Source organism: Bombus vancouverensis, chromosome 2 (assembly GCF_051014615.1).
Source record: "Bombus vancouverensis nearcticus chromosome 2, iyBomVanc1_principal, whole genome shotgun sequence".
NCBI classification, from domain to species: Eukaryota; Metazoa; Arthropoda; class Insecta; order Hymenoptera; family Apidae; genus Bombus; species Bombus vancouverensis.
This window is the reverse complement of record NC_134912.1, coordinates 8,580,276-8,595,387: the sequence shown is the minus strand read 5'-3', so window position 1 is coordinate 8,595,387 and position 15,112 is coordinate 8,580,276. Positions and strand designations below refer to the sequence as shown.

Sequence of the window (15,112 nt, the reverse complement as noted above, 5' to 3'; positions counted from 1 at the left end):
CTATTGTTTATTGTAGCCACGGACGGTTAAAATACGACGCGTTATCGATATTTTTATTTTAAAATGCAAATGCCAGTGCAGTATGATTAATGCTCAAGATAAAGATTGATGAAATGCGAGATTTCTGTGCAATTAGTATGTATACATCCTATTTATGGAACTCATTAATGCACTTTAGGCGGATAAGATAATTTTCGGTGTCCTTTCTTCTTTCTATAAATTCTCTATTTTCGAAATGTTTCATTATGAGAGATACTGAAAGGATCAGTCTCTTTCGTAGTCTAAAAATATCCACAAGAATATCCTAAAACTACATCCTAATTTTATTAAACGAGTCGTTAATTAATCCTCCATAGGCAAAGTTAAGACCAGAAATTCTTTTACAAAAGAATTTCTATCGCTATCGAAAAAAATTCAAACACTCGATTTAACAAACTATTGTATAACGAAATATAAACGTTGATCAGCGTTGGAGAATTTTTCTAAATTTTGTTGAAAGCCTGAAAAAATAAGAAAACTAGGTTTGCACGTAAAGAGACCACTTTGCCTATTCGATGTTAATTAATCGAATTTCTCAACCGACCTATTAAATTCTATAAAACCTTCCTATGGAGAAAAAAAATCATTTTCCCTCAATTTCACGCCCTTTGTCACATCCAAATTACACTTTCACTCAGTTTGCCCGTGCAGTGTTAACTAAATTCCTCAGTCGTTCCATTAAATTCTACAAAATATTACGCGCTATTCCTACGAAAGAAGTCATCCCTTCCCAAACGTTCCGCTCGTGTTAGCGCCCGTAGTTTAAATCCATCTACCAGTTTCCCAAAGACAGAGAGCGACAGAACTAAAAAAAAAAAAAAAAAGAAAAAAAGAAGTAAAAAAGCAAGTCAGTCTGATGACCAAAATCAGGCAAAATCCTGTCTCTCGATTAACTTCTCCAATTTCGTTGAACGATCGTTGCCCGAACGCGGGTCGCGTCGAACGTGTCAGCGAGCGGAACAGCGAATGGATGGTTGACAGACGCGTGTTCACCGCACGAGTCGCATTTTTCTGGATGTTTCAGCGCGTACAGCTTCCACGTGTCGAGCGAGGGCCAGATGCAGCCGGTGCCCTTCCCACCGGATGCGCTCAGCGGACAAGGGATACCACGTCATGCGCGGCAAATTAATACCCTCAGCCACGGGGAGGTCGTGTGTGCTGTCACGATCTCGAATCCGACCAAATATGTGTATACTGGCGGCAAGGGATGCGTCAAGGTCTGGGACATTGGCCAGGGCGGTACAGGAAGCACCAAGTCGGTCTCCCAGCTCGACTGTCTACAACCTGACAACTATATCAGGTGAGTGATTCTGCGAAATTTTTAGATTTCTTCTACTCTTTTCAATTATTTTATCGTCCCTATCTCCTATGCTGACAATTAATATTAAGAGGAGGAGAAACGTTTTACGCGTATGTAACATTCTAACGTTAGAACTATGAAAAGTATGACGTTGCGTTAGTTGAAATGGAAACTTTTATGTAACGAAGAGAACGGTACTTACTACTTCGTTGGTCAGGTAAATGTAGAAATGTCAATAATTCAACACCACCGATCATAGGTATTCTTGCTTAATTGAATTGGATATCCTAACGTGACTACTTGATTATCAAATTCTATTATACCCTTCGTTTTCATACATTATGAATTAACGACAAGTAATTTAGTTACATACACGTCTTTCTGCATATTTTTACTTGCAATTTAATTACTTTCAATATCAGACTCGGTTATGACGTTCTATTCTTTACGTATTCTATCATTTACATATTATTAATTGCACTGCAGAAGATCTTCTTCGAATCGATTTAGAGATCACGCGAAGCACACACGCAAAACAACGCAATAAACATTTATAAAACGTAATGAAGCAATTTCTTTTTAATAAAACAATTGCGAGATTCTAGCAGCGATGCGAATTAATTTGATCAAACACCTGGCGAACGCTCTTACAATAACACGAACGAAATTATGCAAGCCACACCGTTTTATTTCGTAAAAGCAGGCCGGCAATCAGCACAGAATCAAACGAATCAATCGGAACGGCGTACAAGAGGGGAACGAGGGGAAAAGATGGCCAGGAGCGAACGAAACATCGACATAATGAGATTCGATGTATTCGTTGCACGGAACGTCGAAAAATCGCGGCGAAGTGTCGGGTTTGCATAGAACAAACGGGACAGCGCGACGTTTTCACGATACATTTCGCGCTGGATGCACGTTTTAACGTTGGAATATGGCCGCATGTATAATATCGCGCTCGTATATGACTGTTAATGTTCGCGATACGCTGCCGGTAATTGAAGCCCGGCCGCGTTTTTTGAACGTACGGCCGAGCCACCGGCAAATTTAATACATTTCGTCCGGTAATGCATGCTCTACCTCACCCCCCCCCCTTCGTCGCTCCTCTTCTGCATTAAAAGGTACTTTATGATCCATCGGTCACAGTTGCTAATCACGGCCGCTGCAGTCCGCCCGATTTCGACACGGTCCACCGCGTAAAAATGATTACCACTTTTAAAACCCTGTCAAACCGAGCGAAACGAGCGGAATTCGCGACGCGTCGCCTCATCTCCAGAATGAATTGCAGTCACACAACGTTTTATTTATACGGAATATTCGACTGGATTTGGTTTGTCGATCGATCGAATCGCGCGGATTTTCACACTTGTGCGAATGAACTCGTTGTAAAGTGATTTTCGGCTTGTTGGCAACGGTGAGTAGTCTGGTTGCCACATTTTGGCAAAGTTGCCTTACGCACAGTATTTAAAGACTAGTTTTGAACAAAGGGATTGAAAAATTAGAAAATTTCAGCGTTGTCGGTGAAGATATAAAGATTGCGACTCTACGAAAACTTCGTCCTAAATTTAACGAAATACCTGTATCAAAAAAAAAAAAAAAAAAAAAAGAGAAGGTACAATTCTGTAGAAATCAACGAATAACGCGTTCCTCGATATCTTCCTTAAACCAAACAAGCGCAGACAAGCGCGAAACAAACTTGCCAAAACTTAGAACCAAACCTACGATATAACGAAACGTACGTATATTATATCCAGGTCAGTGAAACTGCTACCGGATGGCAGAACGCTGATAGTTGGCGGTGAAGCTAGTCGGCTGAGTATCTGGGATCTGGCGAGTCCAACACCAAGGATCAAGGCCGAGTTAATCTCTGCCGCCCCCGCCTGTTACGCTTTGGCGATCTCGCCGGACTCGAAGGTCTGCTTCAGCTGCTGCAGCGACGGCAGCATCGCCGTCTGGGATCTTCAGAATCAGACTCTGGTCAGACAGTTCCAAGGTCACACGGATGGAGCGTCCTGCATCGACATCTCCGCCGATGGCTCGAAATTGTGGACCGGTGGATTGGACAACACGGTTCGCTCGTGGGATCTTCGAGAAGGCAGACAGCTTAAGCAACACGACTTCACCTCGCAGATATTCTCTCTCGGCTACTGTCCCACGGGAGAATGGTTGGCCGTTGGAATGGAGAATTCAAATGTCGAGGTGTTGCACGCCTCTAATCCGGACAAGTATCAGCTACACCTGCACGAGTCTTGTGTATTGTCGTTGAGATTCGCATCGTGCGGCAAGTGGTTCGTCTCCACTGGCAAGGATAATCTGCTAAACGCGTGGCGCACGCCTTACGGAGCATCGATATTCCAGGTAAGCCTTTTTGCGATTTAGTAGAATATTCGACAGATAGCGTAGTTTCATTTGATCTTTTGTTTCTTCATTGATCGTTTTGTTTCTTTAAATTTCCACATCTTCGCTTTTTGCACGATCTGTTATGTTCGACGAACGTGAGTACCTAGGCTAATGCGCAGAAGTAGCCAACCGCTTGATCGTTTACGAGAAAAAATGTACTTTAGTTATAGGAGATCGATCAATCTTGCTTATTTACGATACAAAATGTATTTTAATTGCAGAGTCGATCTTGCTTATTTCAATTATATCTGTTTGGAATAATTTTCTATAATAATATGCCAAGGTTCTGCTGTCTTTCTTTTTTTTTTTTTTTTAAATCTTCTGTGTTTTGAGTGCCTTTTCAATCAGTTTCCATGACTTCCCGGCATACGCATTAGGATATTTTATGCGGAAATTGTCAATGCACGAGTTGATTTGTTCGTCTAAATCGGAGTCATGGTTACCCCTTGTCACATAGATCGTATATCATTCAAAACGTAAAAAACAATGTGTCGCGAAGGAACAGATTTCAAATTCTAATTGAGCGACGCTTCTAACGACGCCATAAAAAAAAAAAAAAAGAAAAAATAATGCAAAAAGGAAATAAGATCCGTAATGCAAATCGTTAATGTCCTTTACATTTTGCACGATTTCTTCGATGACCAAGCTGTTTCGATATAAAAAGAACGCGGAAAGAAATGTATATGAATTGGAATATAAGTCTTGGCATCGTATATTTTTACGCAATTCTTTAACAACCAGTTAACTCACGAAGGACGTATCTTATGATGTTTTCAGTCGAAGGAATCGTCATCTGTGCTCAGCTGCGATATATCAGCGGACGACAGGTACATCGTTACCGGTTCAGGTGACAAAAAGGCTACAGTCTACGAGGTGATGTACTGAACGACGAAACCGCAACGACCGAACACCACAACCGAACGTATTCATCCGACTTGGAGGACTCCCGTTGGCGTGGGTGTACATAATTCTTATACGATATTACGAGAGACGTTTGTTGCCGTTGTTCTTGTTATTGTTGTTGTTGTTGCTCTTGGTGAAGAGAGGGTCCGTGCAAGAATGAAAACGAGCCGAACGAACCAGAAAGCAGAAACGCGTGAAACGAATAAAAGAATTCGATGGAAATGAATGAAACGCGATTAAATTATATTGCTCGAGTAATTTCGTAGGAGACTTTGAAACACGTTCGTGACATCGGAGAAACAGACGAAGCGGAAATGGAAGACGCCGTTTCGTTCCTCGATCGAATTGTCCTTCTTACGACGAGAAGATGAGGTCTCGCGAAAGAAACGAACGTTTCCAAAACGGCAGGCTCGAAAATCAAACAGTTCGTTCCGCTCGTTGCGCGTTCAGCCGCCACTTGGGCGGTGGGATCGCGTATTAATTAAAAACAAACGTTGGCATTCGTACCGCGTTTTCCTCCTTGTACATTTTGTATATACGTATATATATATTATATATATTATATATACATACTTCAGTCTTTAAGTATACCATGATATTTTTCTACGTCCCTTAAAAGTGAGACGGAACGTGAGTAATGAAAAATAAAAGAAACCACATACACATACACACACATACACAAGCGCGCGCGCGCACGCACCCGCTCACGCACGCACACAGAGAAACATGAACACACGAGAAACTAAAAAAAATTTGTAAATATTGTCTGGCTTAGAGAATAATAACAGAATCGTGACGAGAGACGATTAAATAAAAAGTGATACTCGATAACGAACTCGCTGATCCGATTCATTCCTCTCCCTTCGACTCTGCAATCCTATGAACCGTCATCGAAAAACAACAAGCGAAAATAAAACAAAGGAAACGAGAAAAAAAAAACAGAGTATTTACAGAAAAGGGGAGGGGGGTGATTGGTATAAAAAAAACAACGCAGAGAAATAGAGTTTCGATGGGAAAAAATAACCTCATATACGCGGCGGGAGAGCGTGCGCGCGCGCGCGCACGCGCGCACGTCTGCATGGGTTTATCATGCTGCAAGGGTAGGTATGAAACGAAAATCGCGGGCAAATATTATCTCGCCACGGTTGTAATATAAAAACCGATGAACGCGCGGCGAGACCACTTCGCGCCGCAAACATTCGAAAGCGGCCGAACAGACTAACGAACGCGTGCCGGCGCCCGTCACTGAAAATATAAAACAAGGGTCGTCACACGGCCCTGGTCCCCGGAGCCTCCGTGCCCATAAACGTGTCAACGGCGCGGCGGCAGCCAACGTGGATCGAGAGAGCCAGAGGACCGATACAAAGAGAGAAAGCGACGCATGGCGTCAACAATATTTAGTCACAACGCTGGCGTATCGTGTCGCGAAAATTACGACACCGTTTCGTCGATGAAAAAAAAAAAAAAAAAAAAGGGAAGGGAGCGAGAAAAAAAGTATAACGCAACCGCATACGCGTCGGAAGCCACGGCATTTCGTTCCTCGCGTTTCACGCGATTTCCACGGCGAACGAATTGCGGTGAACTCGATAGCCGCTGCTGTACGACTAACAAAAAGAAGAAGAAAGATATGACTGTTACGCGAAGGTAGTGAAACAACGGGTAGAAAAAGGAAAGAAGATGAAACGTAGCGTACGTTACGTTCGAAATGGCGATCGTGCGAGCCTCGTGCGAATCACGCCACCCGGTAGATAATTAGCGATGCAATCCACGATCGCGGAGCGCATATTCAATGGAAGGTTCATCGGCGTAATGTTATTATAATAGTGGCACGTTTTGCATATGTGACTGGGTAGCTGGTGCGAAGTGGAATCGCGAGTGGACAACGGACACGGTGTGGGAGTAGGAAGGTGAAAAAGAGAACCGCCGTTGCGTGGGAGGGAGATGAATACGAGTGTAGGCGAAGCAGGGTACGAGGTAAAGAGGGTGGGCGATTTTACACGGGCTTTGCCGCACGCCAAGCGTATTTGCATGGTAATGATATGCGGCGCGGCAGGACGGATGGAGTTCCGCCGGTGGCGGTGGCAAAAGTGGTGGGGGCGAAGGTTTTCGGGTGGGGGATGGCGAATTGGCGATGGTATTTCGTGCACAAGTTTTGAATGTCGCGGCTAAATGCATCGGTTATTACGGTTAATTCGGTGAACGGGCAAGCGAACAGCTGGTCGCAGGTTTATTTATTCGTTGGCGCGAGCTTGCTCGTTTCTCCGCCGTTTTATTAGCAAGTACAGAAGACCGGTGTTCTTGTACCGCTACTCAACGCCTTCGTTTCTCTCCATGCCTCTACTGGCTCGCTCTCTTTTGCGTCATCGCTTTAATCGTTTACACCGGTGCAGTGTGTTCTGCGGTAAGAGGATTAACAGGCGCGAGCAAGTCTGTCCGTTCGATCGTGTCAAACGCGACGTAACCACTTAATCGACCGACTCTCTCGCCCTCCGCCCATCCCGTTGCATCGGTACTGTCTCGTCGGAGGATCCCACTACGGATCCTGGCCGTTTTATTTCGTTTTAGAAACAGCATTTTCCACGTGGAACGCGCGAAACGCGCACGAGCGCTCGTTCAACGAGCGAACAACCGCGGTTACACGCCACACTGTATTTCCAGAAACGGATACACGCGGCGACTGCTTGATCGATCGCGATCGTGATCGTACCCGGACACCGTGTAATCTCCATTTTACGCGTAAAAATGGACGGGTAACGGCGTAATAAGCGGAGCGTACCGCTATCATTCGGGATCGTTAGCCGCCAGTAACTTGAGCTATCCGTGCCGCGAGCCTCTGTCCTATTACGCTTCGCGTCGATGTCCAATTTCGCGGAAACCCGTGTACCTTTTACGCGCGTGTATACCGTGTCGTACGTTCGTCACGGCTTCCATCCCTCCTCGTTCGCTGTTTCTACATCGGTTTGGAACAGGGCTAACTGGCATAACGCGACGAGAACGATGGAAACGTTTTCCACGTTCTCGTTGTATCGTTCGAATATTTAGTCTTTACGATTTGCGTACTCTTTTCGTTGTTGCATGTCGTTGGGGAGACGAGCTTTGCAACATTTTTCGATTTCCAGAAGCCAGTTTTAGAAGGGTCGATCGATTATGTTTGGTGAAAAGACGCGCGATGTGCGCGGACCTCTACATAAACAAAGCTTGTGCAAACGATTTATGTACAGTGTACATATGTATATAAGTATGTTAGTTTTGATGTATGAAGTTTTTTAATGGTTTGTTCAGAGTCAATTTTATTTTTGAAGACGAGCTTTTTGTCTCTACTTCGCTCGTGTGTTTATTCCACGGAACTTGAATATTTATTTTACGCGTGTCAGGTGCAAAGTATGAATTGCTTGATTATTTCTTTCGGAACTTGATAATACGCATCGTCGATAGAATGGATTTTCTTTCTGAAACGAACGGGTTAAACACACACGTAGAAATCAATATTTATTAGATACTTGATGGGAATCAGTACGGGGATGATAAAATAAAGACAGCGCACAATAAACCTGTCGAATAAAAGCAGCTGTATTTCTTATCGCTTCAAGTGATCGCAATAACATCGATTAGCGGACTATCGACGTTTTAAAAAACTTGCGTACTCGTAACGTGAAAATATTACGAATAATAAGCAGAAGCTTATGGTGATTGTTTATGACAGATGATTAATTTCACGCAACTTTTATTTTACCAACATCGTCATACAAAAAATGTACAAAATTTTGCAGAAAATCCGTTCCCAGCTTTCTCAGAAAAATCCACTTTTCTGCCAAGGATATTCCTTCCTCATCCGACTTGCAAGATATTTGCAATGCGAAATAGACGATAACTCGGAACACATTACGCCTCAATAATCGATTTCAACAAATTAACAGCATTTAACGTGTAAGGATCCAACGATTTCCCCAACAAATAATTTTGCAATTCCACGTATAATCAGCGCCGCTATTTGCCACGTAATCCCTGGTTCCCTTCTTTTCGTCGATCAACTATTTTTCCGCTCCCTACGCCACGACATCGAACCATCCTCGATTCGATATCGAAGATACGAACCTTGACCCGTTACGGATCGAACGCTGGTCCATGAAAATCGAACGTGACGAAGCTCGCCGCCTAACGCGACGCGCTTTCGTCGCGTCTGCTGCGCGAGAAGAAAGAAAGCGAGAAAAACGCGCAAAAAGGAAAAGGAGACGTCGAATGTCGGGCGATTTTTATCCGACGCACCACAGGGGACCACCCAGGCGTTGGTACGCGAGCCGACGCGCACGTACGCTTCCACCACGCGCTCTCGCATTGCGACGCGAGCAAGCCAGGGTCCGAGAGAGCTGGGTTCTGGCCGGCAGGCGGTCAGGCACCCATACTCAAAGCGCTAATTTTCTCTCTGTCCATTGGCGGGGACTGGCTTGTGCGTGCCGCGGCGCGGCACGGTGCTCACACAAACGTGGCAAATTAACAGGCACGCAAATGAGCGAGTTCACGCGCTCGCTTTCGTGTTACCCTGCGCCTCTCTCGTCACAATTGGACACTAATAAACGCGGCAACGCGTGTCTCTATCCCATTCTGCCTCAGTGTAGAAGCCTCTCTGTTCCACCCCTTTGCGCTCTTCATCCCTTATGCCGCCGCTATACCACGCTATCCAGTTCTATCGTTCTGTACTCTCTGCCTTGCTCGGTCCATCGCTAACGAACTACGTCTAGTATCTATGCTCTGCGAGCTTTGTCACGTAGGCGCACTGTTTCTGCCCGTTTCGCGTGCTTTCATTCCGTTCTCGCGTTACACGGTCGAGCCTCGCATCTTGACGCCAGAGAATCTTCGAGTTGTGCAGATATCTTTCGGATACAGTAAGCGTTATAAGATGAGCAAGATATCGGCAGGATTCGTAAGCTGGTGATCTCGCAGGTCGATAAGAGTTCGTATCTCTGGGATTGTGGAGGCTGGAGGAAAGGCGAATTTGATGATTCTAGGAAAAATATATAATTCGAGTTACATAGTTGGCGTGCAAAAGGAGCACAGTGAGGATTGAAATACGACCTTTTATCGTAAGATACGACTGTGTACGTATGCATATATTAGGTTGTCTTTCTTTTACAAACACGTCTTTTACAACAACGCATCTTTATACAAACGTGAAACCTAATCTGTCAAACGTTGTGATCTTTATCTTGACAGAGCGAAATGGATCATACGTAATTTGATAAAATGATATAGAACGAATAATGTTGTGCATCCATTATTTTCTTACAAAACGAAAGAAACTTTTCGGACGACCTAATATAATCTACTACGTCGCAGCGATGATTAAACTTTTACTTATACAGGTAAACTTGGATTTGTTGAAGGTTGATTTCCTAGTGTGTATGTATCTGCAAATGACTGTTATACGGATAAAAGTACGTATCTAGATACGTGGTAAAATATTCCATATAAGTTAGAAGCAAATGTCTTCACACTGAGGCAGAAAGAAACGAAGAGAATCATTGTCGTATAGAGATTTTTAAATTATAGAAAGTTGAATCACACAGGTCTTCGTTTCTTACTTCTCTTAAATGTAGTTGTACAATGTATAGAAATGTAGTAGTTGTTTCTCTGGCGTTGTTTCGTCTGTTTCACTCTCTCTCTCTCTTTTGCTACGAGTCTATCTCTATTTAGTACGTGTTGGTGTTTCATGTGATATACCCTTCTTCGTTACTCCTGCGAGTGCAATCTCCCTTGGATGGGCCATGATATCTGCAAACACGAGAGAGCAGCTCGCAGCGGGAATATGCACGCTTGTCCGCGTGAAAAGCGAGATACAGGAGAAAATTACCGGTCTCCGGACCGCTGCAATCGAGACACACGTGTCTCGTGCTATGAATTTCGACGTTGAACCGAGTCTACGAAGATTCTTGCGGATTTGTACCTTTTTCATATCTTCGCGTCAAGGATACTTATTAGACCGCGGAGTTTTATGCGTTTACGGGGAATTTGAAGAAGCAGAAATATACAGAGTGCGCGTGATATGCAGAGGAATATGAAACACTAAAAATAGAGTGCGGATATTTATGCAAATTCATATTTTTATAAACATAATCAAACATACATAGAAATTTTGTTACACGCCAAACATTGTAAAAGACACTTATAGATATTTTATACACTTTTGCATTTTCAAATTTTCCACAAATGTACGAAAATCCGTAGTACAGTTACAATATTCAATAGATGAAACACACGGCTCTTTGCTTAGGTCTCATTCGCATTCGCAATCCGATGATTATGGTGGGCGAAGATCTTTGTATTTCATTTCACTCACTGAGCGCTCTTTTATCTTTTTATTTCTCTGGTCTTTGCTCCAGTTTTTGCTATCTATTATATTTGGTGGTTAGGTTGGGCGATTAGGTTATATTAGGTGGTTGGTTATATTCGATGAAAGTGATCGTCTCTTGAGAAAATGCGGCGCGAAGAACCGAGTGATATGTAATCTCGCGGGTTGTCGGAGAAAGCTCGAAGATCTTGGGATTTATGGCGATTTGCATGCATTAGAGATCGTCGAGGATACTCTGGCGAGTCGAGAGGTCGAATGAGAGAAAAAAAGGATGGTCTTCTGCGAACCGATCACGAAGCGGTCTCGAAGAAGTCGAAGACACTAGGCTCCTTTTTGTCGATCCGAGCAAGTTGACCTTTTAAGGATCGCCTTCCGCAATGGAATCGATTAACCTATTGCACTGTCAGACCCTTTTTGCATTCTTCTGTTACACTATGCCACGCGTGACCAATTACTTACGAATCGCATCTGATCCTTGTGTACTCGCTGTATTACGAAACAATTCTGTTTTCTAGCAACATTGTAACTATCTCAAATTATCGACATTGGCTTGACCTCTTTCATCCGACGTTTTTCTATCCGGTTTTTATTCTTCCACTCTGTAAAAACTGATAATACCACGGTAAGAAAAAGATCGAGATTTGTGTATCAATTTAAAAAATTGGAACATTGTGGATAAGACTATGTGTACATATATCGTATGTGTTTTAAATATATGTGCCTATCTATATATATGTATGTTTTACGATTTTTATAAATAATATTTGCCAAACATTTTATAAACAAATGTAATCAACCATTCGTTTGCTTGGCCAGAAACCTAACCCAACGCAGGCTGATTAAGGAGTATCGTACATCTCACAAGCCGAAAGATAAATAGATACAGACGTTCAAAACGTCGCGAAATTAGAACGCAAGAAAATAAAATTTAGTTTAATGTCGACTTATCAGAAGACAAAGTCATCGAGTACGAAATCACCAAGGTTTGACATTTGTATCCGTCTAATAGGTGGAAAGATTCTGCTGCAACGAATGTAACAACACATTGTTCTACCTCGCAGAAAAATAACGTGAAAGAATGAACAGAAAGGTGCGCGCGAACAGTCGTGCATATCTGTACACGGACCAGTTAGAAAAAAATCGTAACATCAAAAACGCACAGATATTACATGGCCCGTACAGGCGCACCTACACGCCAACTACTGTTCCAGCTGTTTTCTACCTCCGGCAGTTTAAAAGTTTCCAAGTAATCTCTCGATTTTTCAGTTACAAAAATCAAATATCGTCGGTTGATCGAGCGCGTTCACGCTGTTCACGCGTGTACATCGGCAACGCATACGCGTACGCACGCATTTGGCCGGAGAGTCATCGTGTAAACCGCGAAAAGCTGAGGTGACGCACGCCTATGAAAACGTAACCAGCCCCAGTGGCGGTTGTTTTTCTGCGGTGTTAATGCAACGACAAAAATTGCTACAGCCGCGGACGGTGCAGCTGCTCGCGCGTGTCGAAACAAGCGCGCGAGAAACGCTCTCTCGGCTTCGATATTGCGATCCCTGCGTGTCCATAACGCTGAAATTTCGTTTCCCGGCCGTCCAAGCATAATGGATTTTCGACTTCCGCTTTTTACGTTTTCAATACCACCGACGAATCGTTTAACGAGCAACGCGCACGGCACACCGAAACGGGGCGCGAATTTTTCTCTTTTTTTCGCCATTTTGCCTGGAATTTGAACGTAGAAACATTTATTTCGAAGTTGCATCCTTTTCGGTTCGATTCTTTCTCTGTGAGAAACGCTTTCGCTATTTATATCGCAGATCTTTCAATTATAAAATATAGCAGAGTCTCGATGGAACAGCTGATTATTATCAGAAGAAGAATGATTGGTTTGGATAATCTCTACTGTCTCTGAATACGAGGAAGGATATTGTTTGAGAAATAACTCGACGATTTAATTTTCGTGTTTCTCACAATTAGGGAAGAAAATTTTTCAAGGGAAAAAGAATGAGAACGGTTACTGGCATTTCTTTCGAGAAATATAAAGTATATTTTCTCTTATCGCATCTTGTAGCGGATCGTAAAATACGTTCAACCAATAGCACAGTAATAATTTCCTAGTGCTCTTAAATGGTATTAATGTTACAAATACTCGTTCTCTGCCTCTCCCTCTCTCTCACTCTCTCTGTCTATCTGTCTAAAATGAATACGAACGTATCATAATGTTATTTCAATTATTTTTGACTTAATTGCAGCAGGTCTAATATAATGCGATTTATTATGTATTCCAAAGTTGTAGATTATTTGCTCTGCAATGGTATCGAATAATATCGTATTCGAAAATAACATCAATTACAAAGAACTCGATATTACAAGCGAACACCATTCTCAAAATACCCGATGGATCCTGATCTTGTTGTGCTTCGTCCATCATCGATCCATTTAACACGTTGGCCGCCACGTCACCCATATCTATGTGACGGGTACACTTCCGTAGGGACCCGTCACCCAAGTACGGGTGACGCTCTTCTTGTTCCAGTTAATTAAATATGGGATATACAACATAAAAATATTATAAACACATTATACGATACTTTTCGTTCATTTATATTCTGGATAAAATATTACATTATGCAATATCGCGTGGTATTTTTTAAAACATTCCAAACACATTTGACGTGATTTTGCGCACTTCGAACAATAGTTGTAGACTTCGTCATCATTACTCTCCCCATTTTCAAATATATTTTCACGCTGTTTACTGAACATTTTGAGGATGAAAAAATCACTGATATAAGTCTCACAAATATGCTTCTCGACTAAATGAAAGATCTGAGATATTTGCCATGAGATCCCTCGCAATACTTTAGCTGGAAAGCATATTGCTTTCTCCATTTCAGAACCAAGTAATTTTTTCTTTTCAATGAATCAAAGGCGATAAGCAATGAATTCCCGCTCGTCGCTCTGTTTACGTTCTGCGTACCGGCAGTCGGACTTGGGCCTCGCAGGAAACTTAGCTGAATCAACGTGTTAATAAAGACAAATAAAGCTACAAATAAAGAATAAAAAAATTCGTCGCGCGATCTGAGAGACTCGTGGATTGTCTAATGCCAAAGTACAAAGGGAAAGTGCAACGCGCATCGAAACAGAAAAATTGATCTCCTTAAAAACCTCGCAAGGGCGCAATTACTCGGACGATCGAGCCCAACCGGAGCAGCCCGTGACCGCGTGAATTAGAGGTCGGTAGGAGATTAAAATGAGCAGCAAACGGAGAGCAGATTTACCAGGTTAGAAACGTGCGGCTCGTCCTCGGAAAAGACGAGGAAACGATCGGGGGATCCACGTAAAACGGCAGCTGGCTCGCGGGATCGTAAACGCAGCTAAACATGTGTACGGGCATAAAACGTTGCTGCACTCTCCCTCTGTGCGTCGCATAAATATACAGGCGCCCCTTTAGCCGATGAGCCGTGGTGCGCTTAAATTTCTCGGTAGCCGTAAACGAAACCAGAAAGAGAAAAAGCGAAACACAGAGAGCGAGAGAGAGAATGATGGAAAGAGAAGAAATAGCACAGAAAGGGTAAGAGGAGGAGGAGGGCAGAAAGGAAGGCGAAGAAGGAGGAATTTATCGTGCAGCCTGGTCGAGGCGCAGCTGAGTGAATCGCTGCAATTACATGCCAAGGTAATTGCACACGGCGACCGGAGATTTTTATCCTCGCACCTTGCACAAAGAAACCCTTCCCCTCCTGGGCTATTCAATTTATTCGTTCTCCTTCTAGCGTCTACGATCGCCGACCGGCCGCAAAAACTCAGCCACCGCCGCAGTGGTTTTTTTCGTTCCACTTGAAAAATTGCGACACCGCCGCGTACTTCGCGGTTTCCCTCGGGGCGTTCCCTCGTGTGAAATCACAGCCAGTAGGAGTATGCAAGGGGATGAGTTGTACGTGTACAGAGGTCGTTCGAATGGCTCGATTTAAGAGTGGGATATAGGGACGATCGATAAGGATCGACGATTAACCGAGATCGATTAAACGAGAGTTGCTCTTGTTGAGACTAGTTAAACGGACGCGTGTGATTTACGTAATCGAGCGAAGCGAAAATCGCGTTGCTCGATAGTTGTTGCTCCACGACGA

General features: G+C 43.3%; 1 protein-coding gene across 1 annotated transcript in view; it reads left to right on the top strand.

Moving 5' to 3' along the window:
• LOC117166308 (protein groucho) overlaps window positions 1-5,477 on the top strand; it is a 76,094-nt gene extending 70,617 nt beyond the window's left edge. Inside the window, exons 10-12 of the mRNA XM_033350163.2 lie at window positions 1,064-1,339; window positions 3,094-3,697; window positions 4,517-5,477. Of these exons, the coding sequence (XP_033206054.1) occupies window positions 1,064-1,339; window positions 3,094-3,697; window positions 4,517-4,624 (988 nt within the window). The 3' untranslated portion in view covers window positions 4,625-5,477. The remainder of the gene's footprint in view (window positions 1-1,063; window positions 1,340-3,093; window positions 3,698-4,516) is intronic.
• Window positions 5,478-15,112: the final 9,635 nt, after the last annotated feature.